Genomic DNA, 16,828 nt, shown 5'->3' with positions numbered 1-16,828 from the left:
GATTGAATTCGGGTCTCCTGCATTGTAGGCAGACGCTTTACCGTCTGAGCCACCAGGGAAGTATCTCATACATGTATAAAACATTTAAATTCTTCCCTTAGCAAATTTTAATCACACCATACACTGTTACCAGCTACAGTCACAAACTCACATTAAAGCTCAGATCTTATTTATCCTATAGCTAAAAGCCTCTGCCCTTTTACCAACGCCGTCCTACTCCCCCACCTGCCCCTAGCCGCCACTTTCTACTCTCTGTTCTATGAGCTTGACGGTCTTTTTTTTTTTTTTAAGATTCCACTTCTAGGTCATACCATATGCAGCATTTGTCTTTTTCTGTTTGGTTTATTTCACCTACCATAATGCCCTCCAGGCTCATCCATAGTGTCCTCAAAAGACACTTTGCTTTTATAATGAATAAAGTAATTTTAAACAACTTTATTATTAATAATAATAAAATTTATTAATTAAAAATGATCCTATTAAGAAGTAAAGAAGGTGGAAACTGTGCCCTGTAGAGGATTAAAATTTCATACCTTCTTCTAAAAGCAGCAAAGCAGTGTTCAAGTTGTATTGATTATAGAATAATTGAGCTGCTTTTCTATGATTTACAAGTATTTGGATGTGGCAAAAAGCCATGCATGATAAAAGTCCATGGAGGCAAAAAAAAAAAAAAAAAGATTCAGATATATTCTTTCCCTTGGAATTATAATTTGAATTGTTGAATGTGTATGTCTTTTAGACAAAGGTACTTAGTGGTAAACAGAAGCAGATCTTTTTTCCTTCCCACTTAAAATCTATTTAAAAATAAAATTTGGTTTGACAATCTTTTTAAAAAAGTCCATGGAGGCAAACGTACCCTGTGGCCACCAGACACGATGATGGCTCCGTTGTAGGAAGGGTCGTCTGAGCCGTTTCTATTTCTAGCATCATCTACTTCCAGAACTAGATTCTGATGCTTCAGGGACTGCACAGCGTCTTCAATACTGGATCCTGAAGAAGCCCGTGAAGAAGGCAGCACGAGAGCAGGAAGGTCAGTGTCAAGGCTTTAGGATAACGGTTTCGTCTTCTGTAAAGGAATGGTGCGCCTGCCCCGGCAGAGCCCCCGTCACGCTCCCAGCTCAGGAAGTGCTCTCTGATGCTGGGACCTAAGACTCCAGCCCACGCTCTCGACCCTCTCCAGAAAGTGTTCACTTCTCTTGCAATTCTTAGTTATTTCCTGAGAAATCTGTGATTCTCACGGAAATAAAACTTTTTATTAGTGAATGTTACAGACTTTCCAGAACTCTGCAATGTCTGTAATTACAAAATACACACAAAATCCCCCCTCAGGACCCAGACGTGGGGACCAGGGTACCCCAGCACGATGCTTACAGCCCTGGTGACCGAGTCACGAGACCGGCACAGAATCAAGCAAGCTTGATATTCTCCATTCTTCCATTATTTCTCTTGATTCGAAAACAAGTCCTTCAGTTTCCTCAACCTGAAGATGAGGCAGGCTAGACAGACCCTGCTTCCGCCCCTCATGTTGTTGTCAAGACAGATTTGTCTGCCTCTCAACTTTGCCCTCCTCAAAGTTCTTTGATAGTGAAAACTGAAGACTACAGCCTTCTTGGTGGGCCAGTGGTTTGGACTCCACGCTCTCACTGCTGAAGGTGTGGGTTCAATCCCTGGCCAGGGAACTAAGATCCCACAAGCTGCATGGCATAGCCAAAAAAAAGCTCACTGAGAACTAAGATCCCACAAGCTGCATGGCATAGCCAAAAAAAAGCTCACTGAGGCTACACTGAAGGCCTGTCGCTCACCTGTATTGTTGATGATCAACAGGTTGGTCAGAGGAGGTTGAGGGAGCTGTTCCAGAGAAAGGAAGTACATTCCGGGTGAAAACTCCCAGCGATGATCATGAAAATACACTGAATACACGATCTTCTCGCAGACAGTGGGGATTAAGGCAATTCCGAACACCACTAACCTAAGTCAGAGAAAATGAAACCGTGAGTCTAAAACACGTTCCCTCTGATTAAGTCACAGACACGCTCTTTAAAGGCCAACCTATGGAAATCCAACACGCAGATATGCCATGTAGTTACACAAAATGAAACCCAGAGTGGGATTAATCTGAAAGTGGGCCCACATTTTAGCATGATTGTATCACGTTGCCAGGCGTCCGAGGGGGACGGAGGACCAGAGGAGGAGGTGAGGTCCGGAGGGTTCCTCCTCGGGCGTGCTGGCTGACCAGGACGCGTGGAAGAGTCTGCAGGACCTCAGACAGCCTACCTAGGGGGCACTTTTAAAATATCTCTTTACTCTTGTTGCTTCATTCTTCTTTCATTTTTATTTTTTATATTATAAAAGTATGACAACACATTTACAGGAGATTTGGAAAATACAACGTGACATATAGCTCCACTATACATTACAGTTACTTTTTAACTAGATAAATTAAGATTTTTAGCTGGGGTTTCAGCATTAAAAGTCTCAAAAATGAACAAAATAGACAGCAAAGTAGGCTATATTAACAGTAGACCTGAAAACCACTATGGACCAATTCAACATAATAAAGATTTATCCGATATAGAAAAGTGTGATGGACTCAGAGGGCCTGTCTCGAGAGTTCTGGACGGCAAGGAGCCGTGCTTCACGCTGTGGCTCCAAGTGCGCCACGAGCACGATTTCAAGTGACACTTGACCTTCTGTCCGCTGTTACTTGACATGTATCTTAACTTTGATGAACCTACATGCAGCACTGAATACGCCAGCTTCAGATCCTAGAACTCACTCCAACAACCGTAAGTAAAACACTTCCAAGCCGTCTTTCTGTTTCACTAGCAAGTATGTGCGTCCACTCTTTTCAGTAATCTCCTCCCTATCAGACCTCAGACTCTATCAGCCTCTCGGCTTCTAGAGAAAGAACAACAAAGTCCACCAGAGAGAATTCCCCTCCGGTCTTATCAACGACAAAGAAGACAGATCCAAGGACGCGCCCGAGGTCCCATTTCACCCCTCTGGTATCACCAGCCTCTGCTCACATCACAGGCCGGGCCTCAGCGCTCCTCTGGGCCTGCTCCACCCCACTCCTGGGACCTCCCACACTGAGTTCATCTTTCCTTCATCCTCCGTGACGTCCCTGCTACTGGCTCATTCCCATCATCACTAAAGCATGTTCTCTCTCTCTTCATAAAGAAATAATGAAATTTCCGTCTGACTGCAGTCTCCCTTCAGCTACTGATCATAGAAAGAACAGTAGAAATTCCCTCTGTGGTCAAGCAGCTCACAAGCGTTATCTACTTTCAGGCTTTCTCTTCGTAAAACCTGAAGGACTTCCCTTTTGCCAAATAAAACAGATGCTTTCGGTTCTGAGCCATCATCCTCCACCACTTGTCTGCTAATCCCTTCCCGTTCTCTAGTCTTGGCTCAAAGGTGAGCATTTCAATGAGACCAACACTGACCCACCTGTCGAGAATGAACCCTAGCTCCCTCCCCAGCTTCTTGGTCTACTCTACTTTGTATAAACTACTATATAATGTATTTAGTTTTTACATTTATCATTTTTTACCTTTTCCCCCAATCAGAAGGTAAACACTATTAGAAGGGTACAGATCTCAATCAAGGCATGTAGAACAGTTTACAGGCTTCAGTAAAGATTTGTGGTGTACTGAAAAAACAGCATGGTTATTGGGTAGTTATTTGATTGGTGCTTTTCTCCCTGACAAGATCGTCCGTCTCAAGGCCTTTTCAGTGGCGTTTAATTACTGCAGACACTCAAAACAAACCTATTACATGAATGAAGAAATCAGTAGACGTATTTTCTTGACATTGGGACCTTTTATGCATATATGGGTAGAAGGCAACGGCACCCCACTCCAGTACTCTTGCCTGGTTTTCCCATGGATAAAGGAGCCTGGTAGGCTGTAGTCCATGGGGTCGCTAAGAGTCGGGCACGACTGAGCGACTTCACTTTCACTTTTCACTTTCATGCATTGGAGAAGGAAATGGCAACCCACTCCAGTGATCTTGCCTGGAGAATCCCAGGGACAGGGGAGCCTGGTGGGCTGCCGTCTCTGGGGTTGCACAGAGTTGGACACGATTGAAGCGACTTAGCAGCAGCAGCAGCAGCATGCATATATGGACTAAGGACTTGAAGAGTCTGATAAGGGCTTCTCTGGTGGTCCAGTGATTAAGAACCAACCTTCCAATGCAGAGGACACGGGTTCAATCCCGGGTCGGGGAACTAAGATCCCACGTGCCTTGGAGCAACTAAGCCTGAGCACTGCAGCTGGAGAGACGCCAGCACGCCCCAGGGAGAGACCGCGCCCTGCAGCCAGGACCGCATGCAGACGAGAATAAGTAAGTGAGTAAATATTTTAAAAATAACAAAACAAAAAAATTTCTTAAAAAGTGCGATACTCACAAGGACAGGAAAATCTTCCTCTCATTCCTCAGCTTTAAGAAGCGGAGTCTCGCCACCGCACAGACTTGGCGTCTCCACAGAGCTGCAGAGCTGGCGGCCTGTTTCACTTCTGGAAGGGCACCAAGAGCCTGCTGGGCTTCAGACTCCGCTCCAGGGTCTCGGGTCACGTCGATTTCCGCCAGGCCCCCGACACCGGGATCTGTAACCATGTGATAAACTATTACAAGAGGTTACTTTACTTACATTTTCTCTTTAGAAACTTTGAGAAATGATGTTAGACTGTTTGAAACAACATTTCTAACACATCAACTGCTGATAGCTATAACTTTTACATTCAAATCTTTCCTTCAAACAAATGTAATGGATGCAGCTTTGGGGAGGGAGGGAATCAGTTTGAGGGCATGGGTTAGGCGTCTAGAGTGCATGACTTCATTTGTATCTGTAGAGAAAGCTCTTCACTGAGGGATCTGTGCAGAGCATGTCTTACGCAAAAACACCATGATAAATTTCTACAGCCGAATTTCCTGAAAATTCTCCTCCTTCCTTCGTCTCCTCCAGAGGATCAGTTTATCACCGACAGTTGACATTCAGTAACTTTTTCAAGACACCGTGGTGTTAAGTAAGAGAAAGTCCATGAAGATCCCCTGTTTGAGTCCCACCCACACCACACGCGAGCCGTATGACTGCGGCTAATCACTCAGATGTGTAAATCTCACTTTCTCACCTACGTCATAATATAAATAAAATAACTTATGGGGATTAAGAACAACAGAATCCTGGGTTTCCCCGGTGGTCCAGTGATTAAAACTCTGCCTTGGAATGCAGAGAACATGGGTTCGATCCCCAATCTGAGAAGATCCCACAAGCTTTGGGGCAATCAAGCCTGTGTGCCCCAAAGCCCATGCTTTGCAACAAAAGAAGCTGCCACAAGAAGAAGCCCGTGCCCCACAGCTGGAGAGCAGGCCCCTCTCACCACAACTAGAGAAAGCCCACACACAGCAAAAAAGACCCCGTGCAGCCATAGGTAAATAAATACTTTTAAATAATAAAAATAAAATCAGGTTTAAAAAAAAATCAACAGAATCCAACAGTTGAGCATTATGTCTGGCACATAGTAGGCTTCTAAATTCTTCAAATTAGTATTACTATAAAGTAAGAGAAGATAACGTCTTATTTAATTATCTGCCATGAATATGTTAATTAGAATGAGTTGGTTAGCTAGGCAAGAGAACATTCTTACAGGGAATGGCAAGAAAGAGACAAACCTGGATTTAGGACGTTAGCAGAGAGCTACTGAGGGATAGTGGTGGGCACTGCAGAGGGAAGAGGTTAGACCCGACGGGGGGCACACAGCGTCACAAGGAGACTGGTCTGGCCCCAAGCCTGATGACGTTACCATAAAACATTTACGATACCTTAAAAGGTGGATGGCCCCCTTTATGCCTAATTCACCTTCTAGTTAGAATTCCACAGAAAAATCTATAAATATAAATTAACACATGGTCATTTTCTTTTTCCTTAATTTCCTGCTAGACACACATTTTTATACCTGGCCCATTAATTGCTGATCTGCCTTTTAGGTTCAAGAATACTTCATTTAGAGTTGTCATGGAAACACCAAAATTCATTATGCCCTGGTCAGAAGAGTTTTCAAGGTCTCTGCAAAGATCTAAAAAGCAAAGTAACAAAACAATGCAATTATTATTGGTAAAGAGTACACTAAAATACTAATTGCTAACAATTACTCAGGATAGATAAATCTGAAAATATTTTCACATTAGAGATGCCAGCAATTCAAGAAAACATTCCCATAAGGTGTTCTCTTGTCCTTCAAATCATTTTTGTTATTTTACATCTCTATTATAGTTTCATAAACTTTAAAATCTCCTGAATTTCTATGGCCATGTGTGTGTTTATATCTGTATGTCTATTTAAAAACTCAAAAAACTTCAAAATAAAAATTCAGGCGGCATGGAATAAACTGAATTTTCTTCTTTGTACTTTCCAAATTTTTTTATAATCAGTATCTTACATTCATAATTAAAATTATAATTTACCAAGAAACTATAGACCTGCTTGTAAATGTTTTAAAAATAAGGTTTATTGAGCCTGTATCTCAAACAGAAATGAAAGGTTTCTGCTGATTCAGGAAAGATATATGTCAAAGCTTCGTTTAATGTTGATGAAGAGAGCAAACCCGAGTTTCTCAGTGGACTACATTCAGGGAAACTTAGTTGCTCTCTCATCAAAACCATGTCCAAGTAACACACTTCATTACATTGGAAATGGGAGGGAGAGTACTTATGGATACTTTCATGTAGAAGCTTCAGAGCAGGACTTGGAGAGCCGCAGAAAATGCAGTCAGCATCATCGTGGGCCAGGGGCTGTACTCTATGTGGTCACACAGTCTGTTACCTGGAAACTTGTCTGTTCTCTCCAGGGGCAAAGTATACACAAGTTTTTCTTCACTTTCTGCTGTTAACTTGGCATCTGAGATGTGCTGTGTGATGAGGGATGTGATTCTCTCCATATTGCACCTTTCATTCCTGTGTAAACTAAATTTTCAAAAGAGGCATGAGTCCTTCAAGTTCTTCTCAAATATGACTGCTCACTAAAAGACAGTTTTTGGTTAAACAGTCTGTATATATTACAGGCATACCCTGCTAACATCAGTAACCGGTTCTGACATTCTAGGAAGTGGATTTGGAATACAATTTTAGACTTTTAGGACAAACCGTTTTATTAAAAATGATCGACTGCTTTTAGGGGGACACAACTGCAGATTTTTCCTATATAAATATTGCCAAAAATGTTGTATTGAAAGATACAGACATTTTTAGAAATTTTCGTGCTTAAAACCAAGGTGTAACCAATAAGAAAATGTTAACAAGATATTTCGTAGTGTCTATTGTAAATCAATCCTCTCCCCAAATGGAGCTGACTTTTCTTACAGTTCTAAAGATTACATGGAATTACAATATGGTCACCCCTCATGTGGATACAGTCTTATCAACAACAATCACACCCAGAATACGTTACCTTAAGTGATATCCAATACCCCATTTCCGCTTCAGGAACAGAGACGACCCTGCGCATCTGAGTTTCCCGTTAGACAGAAACACTTTCCTATCTGAGTAGAAAGAGAGAAAGAGTAAATTTTGTAAACTGCTTGTATAGAACATTCTTTCTGGAGACCAAAACTGGCTGGATTTTTCAGGATGAATGCAACCTCGGTACCTAGAGTTCCTAGATGCTGCTACTTGACGCCAGTCTCTACCCTGGGACTGACAGTGGTGACCTGGGCACACAGAGGCTTGAGATGGGCTGATGCATTGGGTCTTGCACTTTCAAGGCTCAATCAACACCACGAGAACCTGCCTGGACCATGCCTCCTAGAAGACGTAATACACCTTCAGGGGGAGCAGGACCATGCCTCCTAGAAGATGTAATACACCTACAGGGGGAGCAGGACCATGCCTCCTAGAAGATGTAATACACCTTCAGGGGGAGCAGGACCATGCCTCCTAGAAGATGTAATACACCTTCAGGGGGAGCAGGACCATGCCTCCTAGAAGACGTAATACACCTACAGGGGGAGCAGGACCATGCCTCCTAGAAGACGTAATACACCTTCAGGGGCTGAGTTACCTAAGTCACCCTCGCAAAGGAAATCCACCCTAAATATTCATTAAAAGGACTGATACTGAAGATGAAACTCCAAAACTTTGGCCACCTGATGCAAAGAGCCCACCCATTGGAAAAGACTCTGATGCTGGGAAAGATTGAGGGCAGAAGGAGAAGGGGACGACAGAGGATGAGATGGTTGGATGGCATCACTGACTCAATGGACATGAATATGAGCAAACTCCAGGAGATAGCAGAGGATGGAAGCCGGGTGTGCTGCAGGCCATGGGGTTGCAAACAGTCGGGCACGACTAAGTGGCAACAACAGCGAAAGCCAATGGCCATTCAACCACCAGCTGAACTGCCAACTCTGCAACACACAGGCCAAGTGAATGCCTATTGATTTAGGGCACCGAGCTTCGAGATGGCTTGTGACAGCAGTTTTGAGGCAGGAGACAATTGACACAAGAGATAAAGTGCATCCAATCTTGATTTCATGTGGGAAACTTCGGATACTCTTACAAGGCACATCAACAGCAAAAATTTCTCTCCCTTCCCTGAGACCCTTTCTGACCTCATTTTCCCCAGATTCCTTCTCTACATGATCTCTGGCCTCACTGAAACCGTCCTCCCCACCTGCCAAGATTTCCAAGGCAAAATGTTTGCTGTCTCTCTAATTCTCCAAACTTCACACCCGACACCTCATTCAGTAAAGAAAGGATCTCCCTAGAAGGGCACAAAGGACTGCAAATTTAAAATAGAGTTTTTCCCAGCTAAACATTCCTTTCTACTCAACAAAAAATAAATATTTTTGTATGTGTATGTGCTAAGTCACTTCAGTGGGAAGCCACATATTTTTGTATACACACACACACACACACACACACACACACACACGCATACACAATACAGCTTCCCAGGTGGTGCTAGTAGTAAAGAACCTGCCCGCCAGTACAGGAGATGTGGATTTGATCCCTGGGTCAGGGAAATCCCCTGGAGGAGGGCGTGGCAACCCACTCCAGTGTTCTTGCCTGGAGAATCCCATGGAGAGAGGAGCCTGGCGGGCTACAGTCCATGGGGCTGCAAAGAGTCGGACACGACTGAACCGACTTAGCACGCACACACACACATAAAAAGTAACACTGGCATTTCAAATTTTTAAAAACACGCACTTGTGATTAATATAAACAGCCCAGAAAGTTACAGACAGGAGGATACATAAAGCGTGAGTCTGAGAACTCACGGGGGTCAGAATGCCTGGACGCCAAGTGCCACTTTCAGATGCCCTTTCTCAGATGCACAGCAAATGAGACTCTCTTCTTTCCAACAGACGTTAGAGAGAATCTCTCTCGTATTCAGCCCTTGAATACTGAGTCAGTATAAAGAACCGAAGACTCACCAGCCAGGATGTCAGCCTCGTCCATGAACTGCGTACTAAAAAGGATCGTGTGGTTAGTTTTCCGCTCCTTCAGGAAGTTCCACACGAGGTGCCTTGAGAAAGGATCCAGTCCAGCAGTTGGCTCGTCTAGGAGCAAAACCTGCAGTGGAGAGCACGCGAAAGCACCTTCTGTTTAGAGAGAGGCTCTTCCGAAAACAACATGGAACCCAGTATGACATCTGCGTTCAAACAGAGTCCTTCATCGGATCCCTAACAGGCTCGAGTAGCCCTTTATTATAAATTTACTCTCACGTTTGGCAACTAAAGTGCAGTCTGGACTTTAACAATCATTTTACATCCTTCAATCCAGATTCAACTCAAAGATATTTTTATCTCTTACCTGAGGATCTCCTAAAATGGCAATCCCAAATGTGAGTTTTCTCTTCTGTCCACCACTTAACTCTTTAGCGATGACATCTTGAATATTGTGCATGTCTAATTCCATCGTAATGCCTTTTACCTATCAAAAAAACTACATTAATAGAAAACATTTTACCCGAAGCAGTCTTAATTTGCTAATAGTTAGAAGGAATTTATTCTAGAACTCCATTGATTAAGTTTTATTTATGAAAGAGTAAAGTAATAGTTGAACAAAAATATGATCAGGAGCAAACTAAGTAAATTATTTCCAAAGTCATCAATTCTAATATGTTCATCTACCTCTTGTTCCACTTCTTTCGGTGGAATCCCTTTTATTTTAGCAAATAGCCTGAGGTTTTCTCTCACAGTAAGAAAATCGAAGTAGATATTAAATTGTGGACAAAATCCAGTGTAATTTCTGATTTCTTCCATGTTAATTATTTCAGAGAGTTGGGTGTTGTAAATAGTGGCAGATCCTATGGATAAAAAAATGTAAGTCTTTAACACCAGGATATTAACTCTATGCAGAGTGATAATATAGGATATTCACTGAAGAAACTCCCATTTTATAGCTATGTAATTAATACATTGAAAAGATGCAGATTATTCTTGACATAAATACCACTGTCCAAAGCAATGCAAAATATACACGGAATGACAAATAATAGTGAAAAAGAGATACAAGCATTTTAGTTTATGTAAACACGAAATAAATATTTCCCATTTTAAATGGCTCAACTTTGCAAAAAGCCTCTTTCTGAGAAACGTTTTTCTTTCACATAACCAGACTGAGGAAGCTGTTCAGCAGCCACCTTGGTTTGTAAAATTCTCTTCTCACCTTCAGTGCAAGCAGACCAGCCGCCAAGGATGCTCAGCAGCGAGGATTTGCCAGCTCCGCTGTGGCCAAGAATCGCCGTGAGCTGGCCTTCATAGACGTCAAGACATATGCCTGTTTCCGGATAAAATCTGAAAGTTAGACTTTGGATAATACTCCAATGAAGTGGGCCTTAAAAAAAACAACACTGAAAGAGTAAAGTGTACCTCCGCACTTCATTTCATTTCACTGTATTTTAATATGACTTTTTACAATTATATATCTACTTGTGTCTATTTATGAAAACAAAGCCTCACTTCCTCTGAAGAAATTAGATCAAGACTGGAAATATAAATCCCCACTTTCCTCCCTACCACAAATACTTTGAATGTCAAAGGATATATACAGTTAATATTAGAGAACATAGCCACAGATATGAGGATAAAAACAGAGGAAGCAGAGTATGTATTAATACTTCCTGGACAAAGGCAAATCTCCATTTCTACTAAGAAGCAGTCTCACTGAGGGTCCCAGAGCCAGATACAGAGACAAAGGAGCGGCGTATGCTGTCTACTCTATCTTAGCAGGCAAGGGGGTCGGTAAGGACAGGGTGCTCAAGCTTCCCTGGCACCAGTCAGCTTCTGACCCATATCCCAAGTGTGGGCGTGGTCTCAGAGAGGGCTGCTGGGATCCAGCACGCGTCACAGGCATCCTCATACATGCATGCTTATGACTTGACAGTGTTTTAACATTTGAGAAATTATCTAACTCCACTGGGAAGCAGCAAAGAGTTCTATGAGCATCCCAGAATTGTTGAGACTCTCTGAAAATGTAAATCGTGGGGTTAAATTGTGAGAGAATCAAAAATAAAGCAAAGCACAGCCCAAAACAGATGATGAAAAGCCCTATGAAAATATTAACACCAACAAATCTGGTGATGCTCCAAGCTAGCGTCAAAGATTACACACTTGCATATTTAGTACAATCCCATTTCTTAAACTGTCTCATCCATACACAGAAAAATATGTATTAGTGATTATGCCTCATAGTAGAAATTAAAAAAAATCATTCCTTTTATCTATATTCATTCTCTAATTTTCCATTATGACTATTTGTATTTTCAAGAAGTGAAAAACATTTAAAATTAGAAACATCAAAACAAGGAGTTGTTCTCTTTACCTTGCAATGCTTCTACTTTTTCAGGTTTTCCTTTATATTCTTTTCTAAGATTTCTGATTCTGAAAGAAGATTGAAGACTATGAGGTGATTACAGTTTCTGATGACGCAGATGACGCCACCGGCCAACACTACCGCTCATGATTGACCGTAACCTTCCCCACAGGAGGGATTTATTGTCGGAGTTCTCAGGAGCACGGGGAGACCCCGGTTGAGCGAGGGGGTGGAGGTGGGACCCGCTTCCCACAAACTGGTAAGAGGATCCATCTTAACGGGAAGAGGAGGGCAAAAGCCCCTGCTGGGCCCAAAGGAGATTTCCACGGGCATTTCATGCCTTCCAGCTGCGTTAGCAAATGAAGGGGAGCTACTGTTGGAAGAAAGCCAGGAAGAAGCCAAGGAGGGGGAGCAGTGGAGAGAGGCTTCTTCTCTCTTGATTATTCAATGGTTCTTCTCTTCCTCGGGCAAATTTATCGAAATAATAGTGGCTTCTGCCCTGTGTTTCATTTGTTTTCCCCACCTTCATTCCCAGCATAAGACACAGAGCCTGGGACTCCACCACGCTTCTGAAGCCATTCTCAATGAAGTTACCCATGAGGTCCTAAGTAGCGCATCCAGCGGTCACTTTTCAGCCCTTGTTTCATAAACCTCATCACGGACTTGACAATTGCAAACCCTGTCTTCTTGTCCTTAGCTCTGTTCACTTCTGGTTTCCACCTCGATCTCAATATTCCTTCTGGGCATACCTTATGGACTCCTTAAATTGGACTCTATACCGACCAGCTATTTTTCTTATTCTCAGATCGTTGCCATACAGTATCAGCCCCTCTTCCTGCTTCCTCTCTTACCAAAAATTCTCATTCTCAAGTCTGTGTCTTTAGATCTTTCTTCAAAGCTTCAGATTTATGAACTCAGCCTTCTATTATATATCTGTACATGGATATCAAACCCGCATGGATAATAAATTGACATGTACACACTTCCTTTTATGTAACAGACATATTGCTTAATTATCTCACTGACTCAAGAAGAAGCCACTGTACTATGGAATTACATCACACATTTCTTGGGAAGAAATGAGGCTTGGAGAGCTCAGAGTTTACCAGAAAGTCATGGAGCCACTAATTAAGAAGAAGTCTTTCAGGATGAAAGCAAAAATATCTGAAAGAAAGGAACTTCCAAAAACACATCATCGACTAATGCAGATTCATGTTGATGTATGGCAAAACCCATCACAATATGATAAACTAATTATACTCTAATTAAAAAAAATTTTAAAAAGAATGAAAGCACATCATCCCGAATGGATAAAGAAGCGGTGGTACATACATACAATGGAATATCACTCAGCTGTAAGGAATGCATTTGAGGCAGCTCTAACGAGGTAGACGAATCTAGAGCCTATTATACAAAGTGAAGTAAGTTAGAAGAGGAAGACAAATATTGCATGTTAACGCATATATGTGGAATCTAGAAGGATGGCACTGATGAGCCCATCTGCAGGACAGCAACAGAGACACAGATGCAGAGAACAGACTTGTGGCCCCACTGGGGGAAGGAAGGGGTGGGGCAGATGGAGAGAGTGGCTCTGACCACACACAGGATCCTATGTAGAACAGATGGATAGCCAGCGGGGATTTGCTGCATGACTTGGAGCTCAACCTGCTGGTCTGTGACACCCTAGAAGGGTGGGATGGGGTGCGAGGTGGGAGGGAGGTTCAGGAGTGGGGGACGTGTGTGCCTGTGGCTGATTCACACTGATGTATGGCAGAGACCAACACACCATTGTAAAGCAGTTATCCTGCAATTACAAATAAATAAATCTTTAAAAACCACATCATCCACAACAGTGGACCTGTGGTCGTCCTTGTGGCAAGTTAATTTATCACACTTTTACCTAAATGTGTACAAAGTCACATAAACTGTTAAGTCACCTTATGGCTTCTTTTCCGTGGAACTCTGGAGACACTGGCTCGAAAGAATCATCGCAGGAGAGCTCAGAATTCATTTCATTCCCAAAGACTTCATGGTGAGTGTTTTTGTGTTGCGACCAAAAGGAAGACTTCAGGAAAAACAGTGGTGAATGCCGCTGGCCATTTTCATCTGAGCCATAAAGACATGATTCCATGTTGAGTCAAGCAAACAGCATCAGTGAAGAACTACACCTGTCATAGTGTAGCTTGATGGCAATTTCTTCTACACATTAATGACTTCTATTCATTTTTTCCAGTTTTATTGAGAAATAATTGACATACATAATTATATAAGTTTAGGGAGTACAGCATAATGGTTTGATTCACAAACAGTGTGAAATGATGGCCACAATAGGTTCAGCTAACATCCTTCATCTCATAGAGATAGGATGAAAGAAGGAAAAAAAAAATTTCTCCTTGTGATGAGAACTCAGGATTTATGCTCTTCACAGCTTTTCTACATAGCACACAGCATGTTCCCTACAGTCATCATGCTGTGCGTGGATACTACTTATTTATAACTGGAATTTTGTACTTCTTGACTGCCTTCCTCCAGTTTTCCCTGCATATAGCTCCATTTTGCTATTTTTGTTGTTTAGTCACTAAGTCATGTCTAAATCTTTATGACCCCAATGGACTGCAGCCCACCAGGCTCCTCTTTCCATGGGACTTCCCAGGTAAGAACACTGGAGTGAGATGACATTTCTGGCTCCAGGGGATCGTCCTGACCCAGGGATCGAACCTGCATCTCCTGCGTGGGCAGGCAGATTCTTTACCACTGAGCCACCAGCGAAGTTCATACCTCCATATACCCCTGTATATGAATGGTAGAATCAATTAAAATATTTGACATTTAAATGAACTTATATTCTAATAAAGAAACGGGAATATAGGGCAACAGTTAAAAGCAAGGGCAGCTCTGGATCTAAAGCATCAGAAAAAATAAAATGAGATGGAACTTTAATGATATATCCACGGAACATGAATTTACTGGTGACAAGAAGAGGAAATTCAATAGGCTTTTCCAGAGACCATAGGAGAACCAAAGCAGCACAGAGCGTCTGCGTGTCATGCCCTGTCGCAAGCCAGCACTGTGAGCAGACACAGGGGCCACGCCAGGACAGGGACTGATGCGGGGGAGACGCACACGGAGCTGCATGCAGGAAAGAAAGACGCTGGGGACGTGGAGGAAACATAAGGGAAAAGCAGAGCTGGAAAACGGGTCTTTGCAGAGACAGACAGAAAGGAGGGAGCGATGAGCCTTCAGAAGCTCAATGTGGGCAAGAGGAGAGGCTCAAGGATGAACCTGCGCCGAGAACAGCTAGAGGTGAGCCAGCCAGAAAGGGGAGCTGCGCTGTGCAAAAGCAACGGGAAAAGCGGGGAAACGAAAACTGGGAAATACATGCATCTTCACGTGAATTCATTTCATTCGGAGAAGAAAGGCATAGTAATTATGAACGCGTGGAGGACTTAATAAGAAAGAACAGAAATGCTACCTATTAAAATAGGAATTAAATTCTACATGGAAGTATTGGAGAAAAAATTTTTTCATACAGTTAAACTGTTTGGGCCACCAAGGGGTTTCCCTGGAGGCTCAGACAGTAAAGAATCGGCCTGCAGTGCAGGAGACCTGGGTTCGATCCCTGTGTCGGGAAGATCCCCCGGAGGAGGAACTGGTAACCCACTCCAATACTCTTGCCTGAAGAATCCCATGGACAGAGGAGCCTGGTGGGCTACAGTCCACAGGGTCACAAAACTGTCAGACGCGACTGAGCACACACACCAAGGGAATACAGGTATATTAGTTCCTGGGGTTATGTGTGTAGACTACACTTGCGTTTTATAATAATTATTTAAAAGTTGGTTGTAGAGTTTATTATTTTATTTGTAGAACATTATATAAAGCATTCCCGTTAGACTGATTTTTTTTCACAAAAGGGAGAAGAAGTTATCCATTAACTTTGCACTGTAAATGTTAGTATTTTGAGATGCAGAAGAACAAGTTTACTAGAGGCAAATATTAGCAGGAGTGATGTGATGAGCTATCTTATCTTACGGCTGTGAACTCAAGTGCTAAGAAGCAGTGTTCTCTAATGGTTGATTTAGGTGTCTCCTTTCCTCTCCTGTTAACACACACACACACACACACACACACACACACACACTCCTTACTTCTTACTTTTATAAAAGATATAAACCAACAGAAATGTAAGTGGTTTTTCATTAAAATGTCTCAACAAAATAGTTCCATTCAGATCATTAAACAGTGAGATGCAAATGAGGAAATTCTACTGTTTTGCATGTTTTTCCTTTCCTCTGCAATCAGAAATGCTTTTAAAATGACAGGTCAACAACCTTTCAAGACACAGAATTACTTTAAATTCAACTCTAATCACATCACACTATTACTTACCAGGCAAAATGTGCTCAAAATATAATGTTAATGTCAAATAGAGCAGAGTGTCAAATGCCAGAAGGAAGAAGATCACTATCATTGTGTATGACTCCCCAGAGGGATCAGGGAATACAACACCACTCACGTGATACTCTTGATGCGAAATCTGAGACCACAAAGAATAAAATACAGTCAAAGTTAGACACACTGATAAAACTGAAGGTCTTTTAATGATGCTGCACAGGCAAATACAATTTTAATTTTAATATTCTTTTTCCTTAAAAAATGCTTCGTGAAGTTCTGAGTAGCCATGTTGCTTTTGACAAATAAAATTATTGTCACCGAGTGGGAAATGCTCTAAGAGAAGGTAGGACAATTGAAGAACCGAAACTTAATTGATTCATTAATCAGAAATCTTCAGGAAGGGGATTTAGAGAAGTGGGAAAGCAAACAAAAATAATTTATTCTGGGAAGAGAAACCCAGAGATGGCAGGGAAGTGAGAGGCCATTTGAAGGAAGTATGAAAATCCCAAGTGTTCATATGTTGCAGATGTGTTAAAACACTAGGTAAGTACTGAAGACTTGAAGAGGTTGATTTTAAGGGTAATAAAGATAAAACAGATCACAAATACCATAGCTAAGC

The 16,828-nt window shown here is 42.2% G+C and overlaps 1 protein-coding gene across 3 annotated transcripts in view; it reads right to left on the bottom strand.

Moving 5' to 3' along the window:
- Window positions 1-16,828, bottom strand: part of LOC133232967 (ATP-binding cassette sub-family A member 10-like) — a 54,716-nt gene that overhangs the window by 24,689 nt on the left and 13,199 nt on the right. For all 3 annotated transcript variants that reach the window (XM_061392994.1, XM_061392995.1, XM_061392993.1), the window contains exons 9-21: window positions 16,204-16,351; window positions 13,752-13,920; window positions 11,824-11,882; window positions 10,669-10,779; window positions 10,131-10,306; window positions 9,811-9,930; window positions 9,432-9,570; window positions 7,448-7,538; window positions 6,824-6,963; window positions 5,958-6,077; window positions 4,409-4,607; window positions 1,803-1,969; window positions 857-990 (exon numbers count right to left, since the gene is read on the bottom strand). In XM_061392994.1, coding sequence (XP_061248978.1) covers window positions 857-990; window positions 1,803-1,969; window positions 4,409-4,607; window positions 5,958-6,077; window positions 6,824-6,963; window positions 7,448-7,538; window positions 9,432-9,570; window positions 9,811-9,930; window positions 10,131-10,306; window positions 10,669-10,779; window positions 11,824-11,882; window positions 13,752-13,920; window positions 16,204-16,351 — 1,773 coding nt within the window. The remainder of the gene's footprint in view (window positions 1-856; window positions 991-1,802; window positions 1,970-4,408; window positions 4,608-5,957; window positions 6,078-6,823; window positions 6,964-7,447; window positions 7,539-9,431; window positions 9,571-9,810; window positions 9,931-10,130; window positions 10,307-10,668; window positions 10,780-11,823; window positions 11,883-13,751; window positions 13,921-16,203; window positions 16,352-16,828) is intronic.

The sequence above is a fragment of the Bos javanicus genome, chromosome 19 (genome assembly GCF_032452875.1).
Source record: "Bos javanicus breed banteng chromosome 19, ARS-OSU_banteng_1.0, whole genome shotgun sequence".
NCBI lineage: Eukaryota > Metazoa > Chordata > Mammalia > Artiodactyla > Bovidae > Bos > Bos javanicus.
The sequence above is the reverse complement of the archived record's forward strand: the minus strand, read 5'-3'. Positions and strand labels throughout refer to the sequence as shown.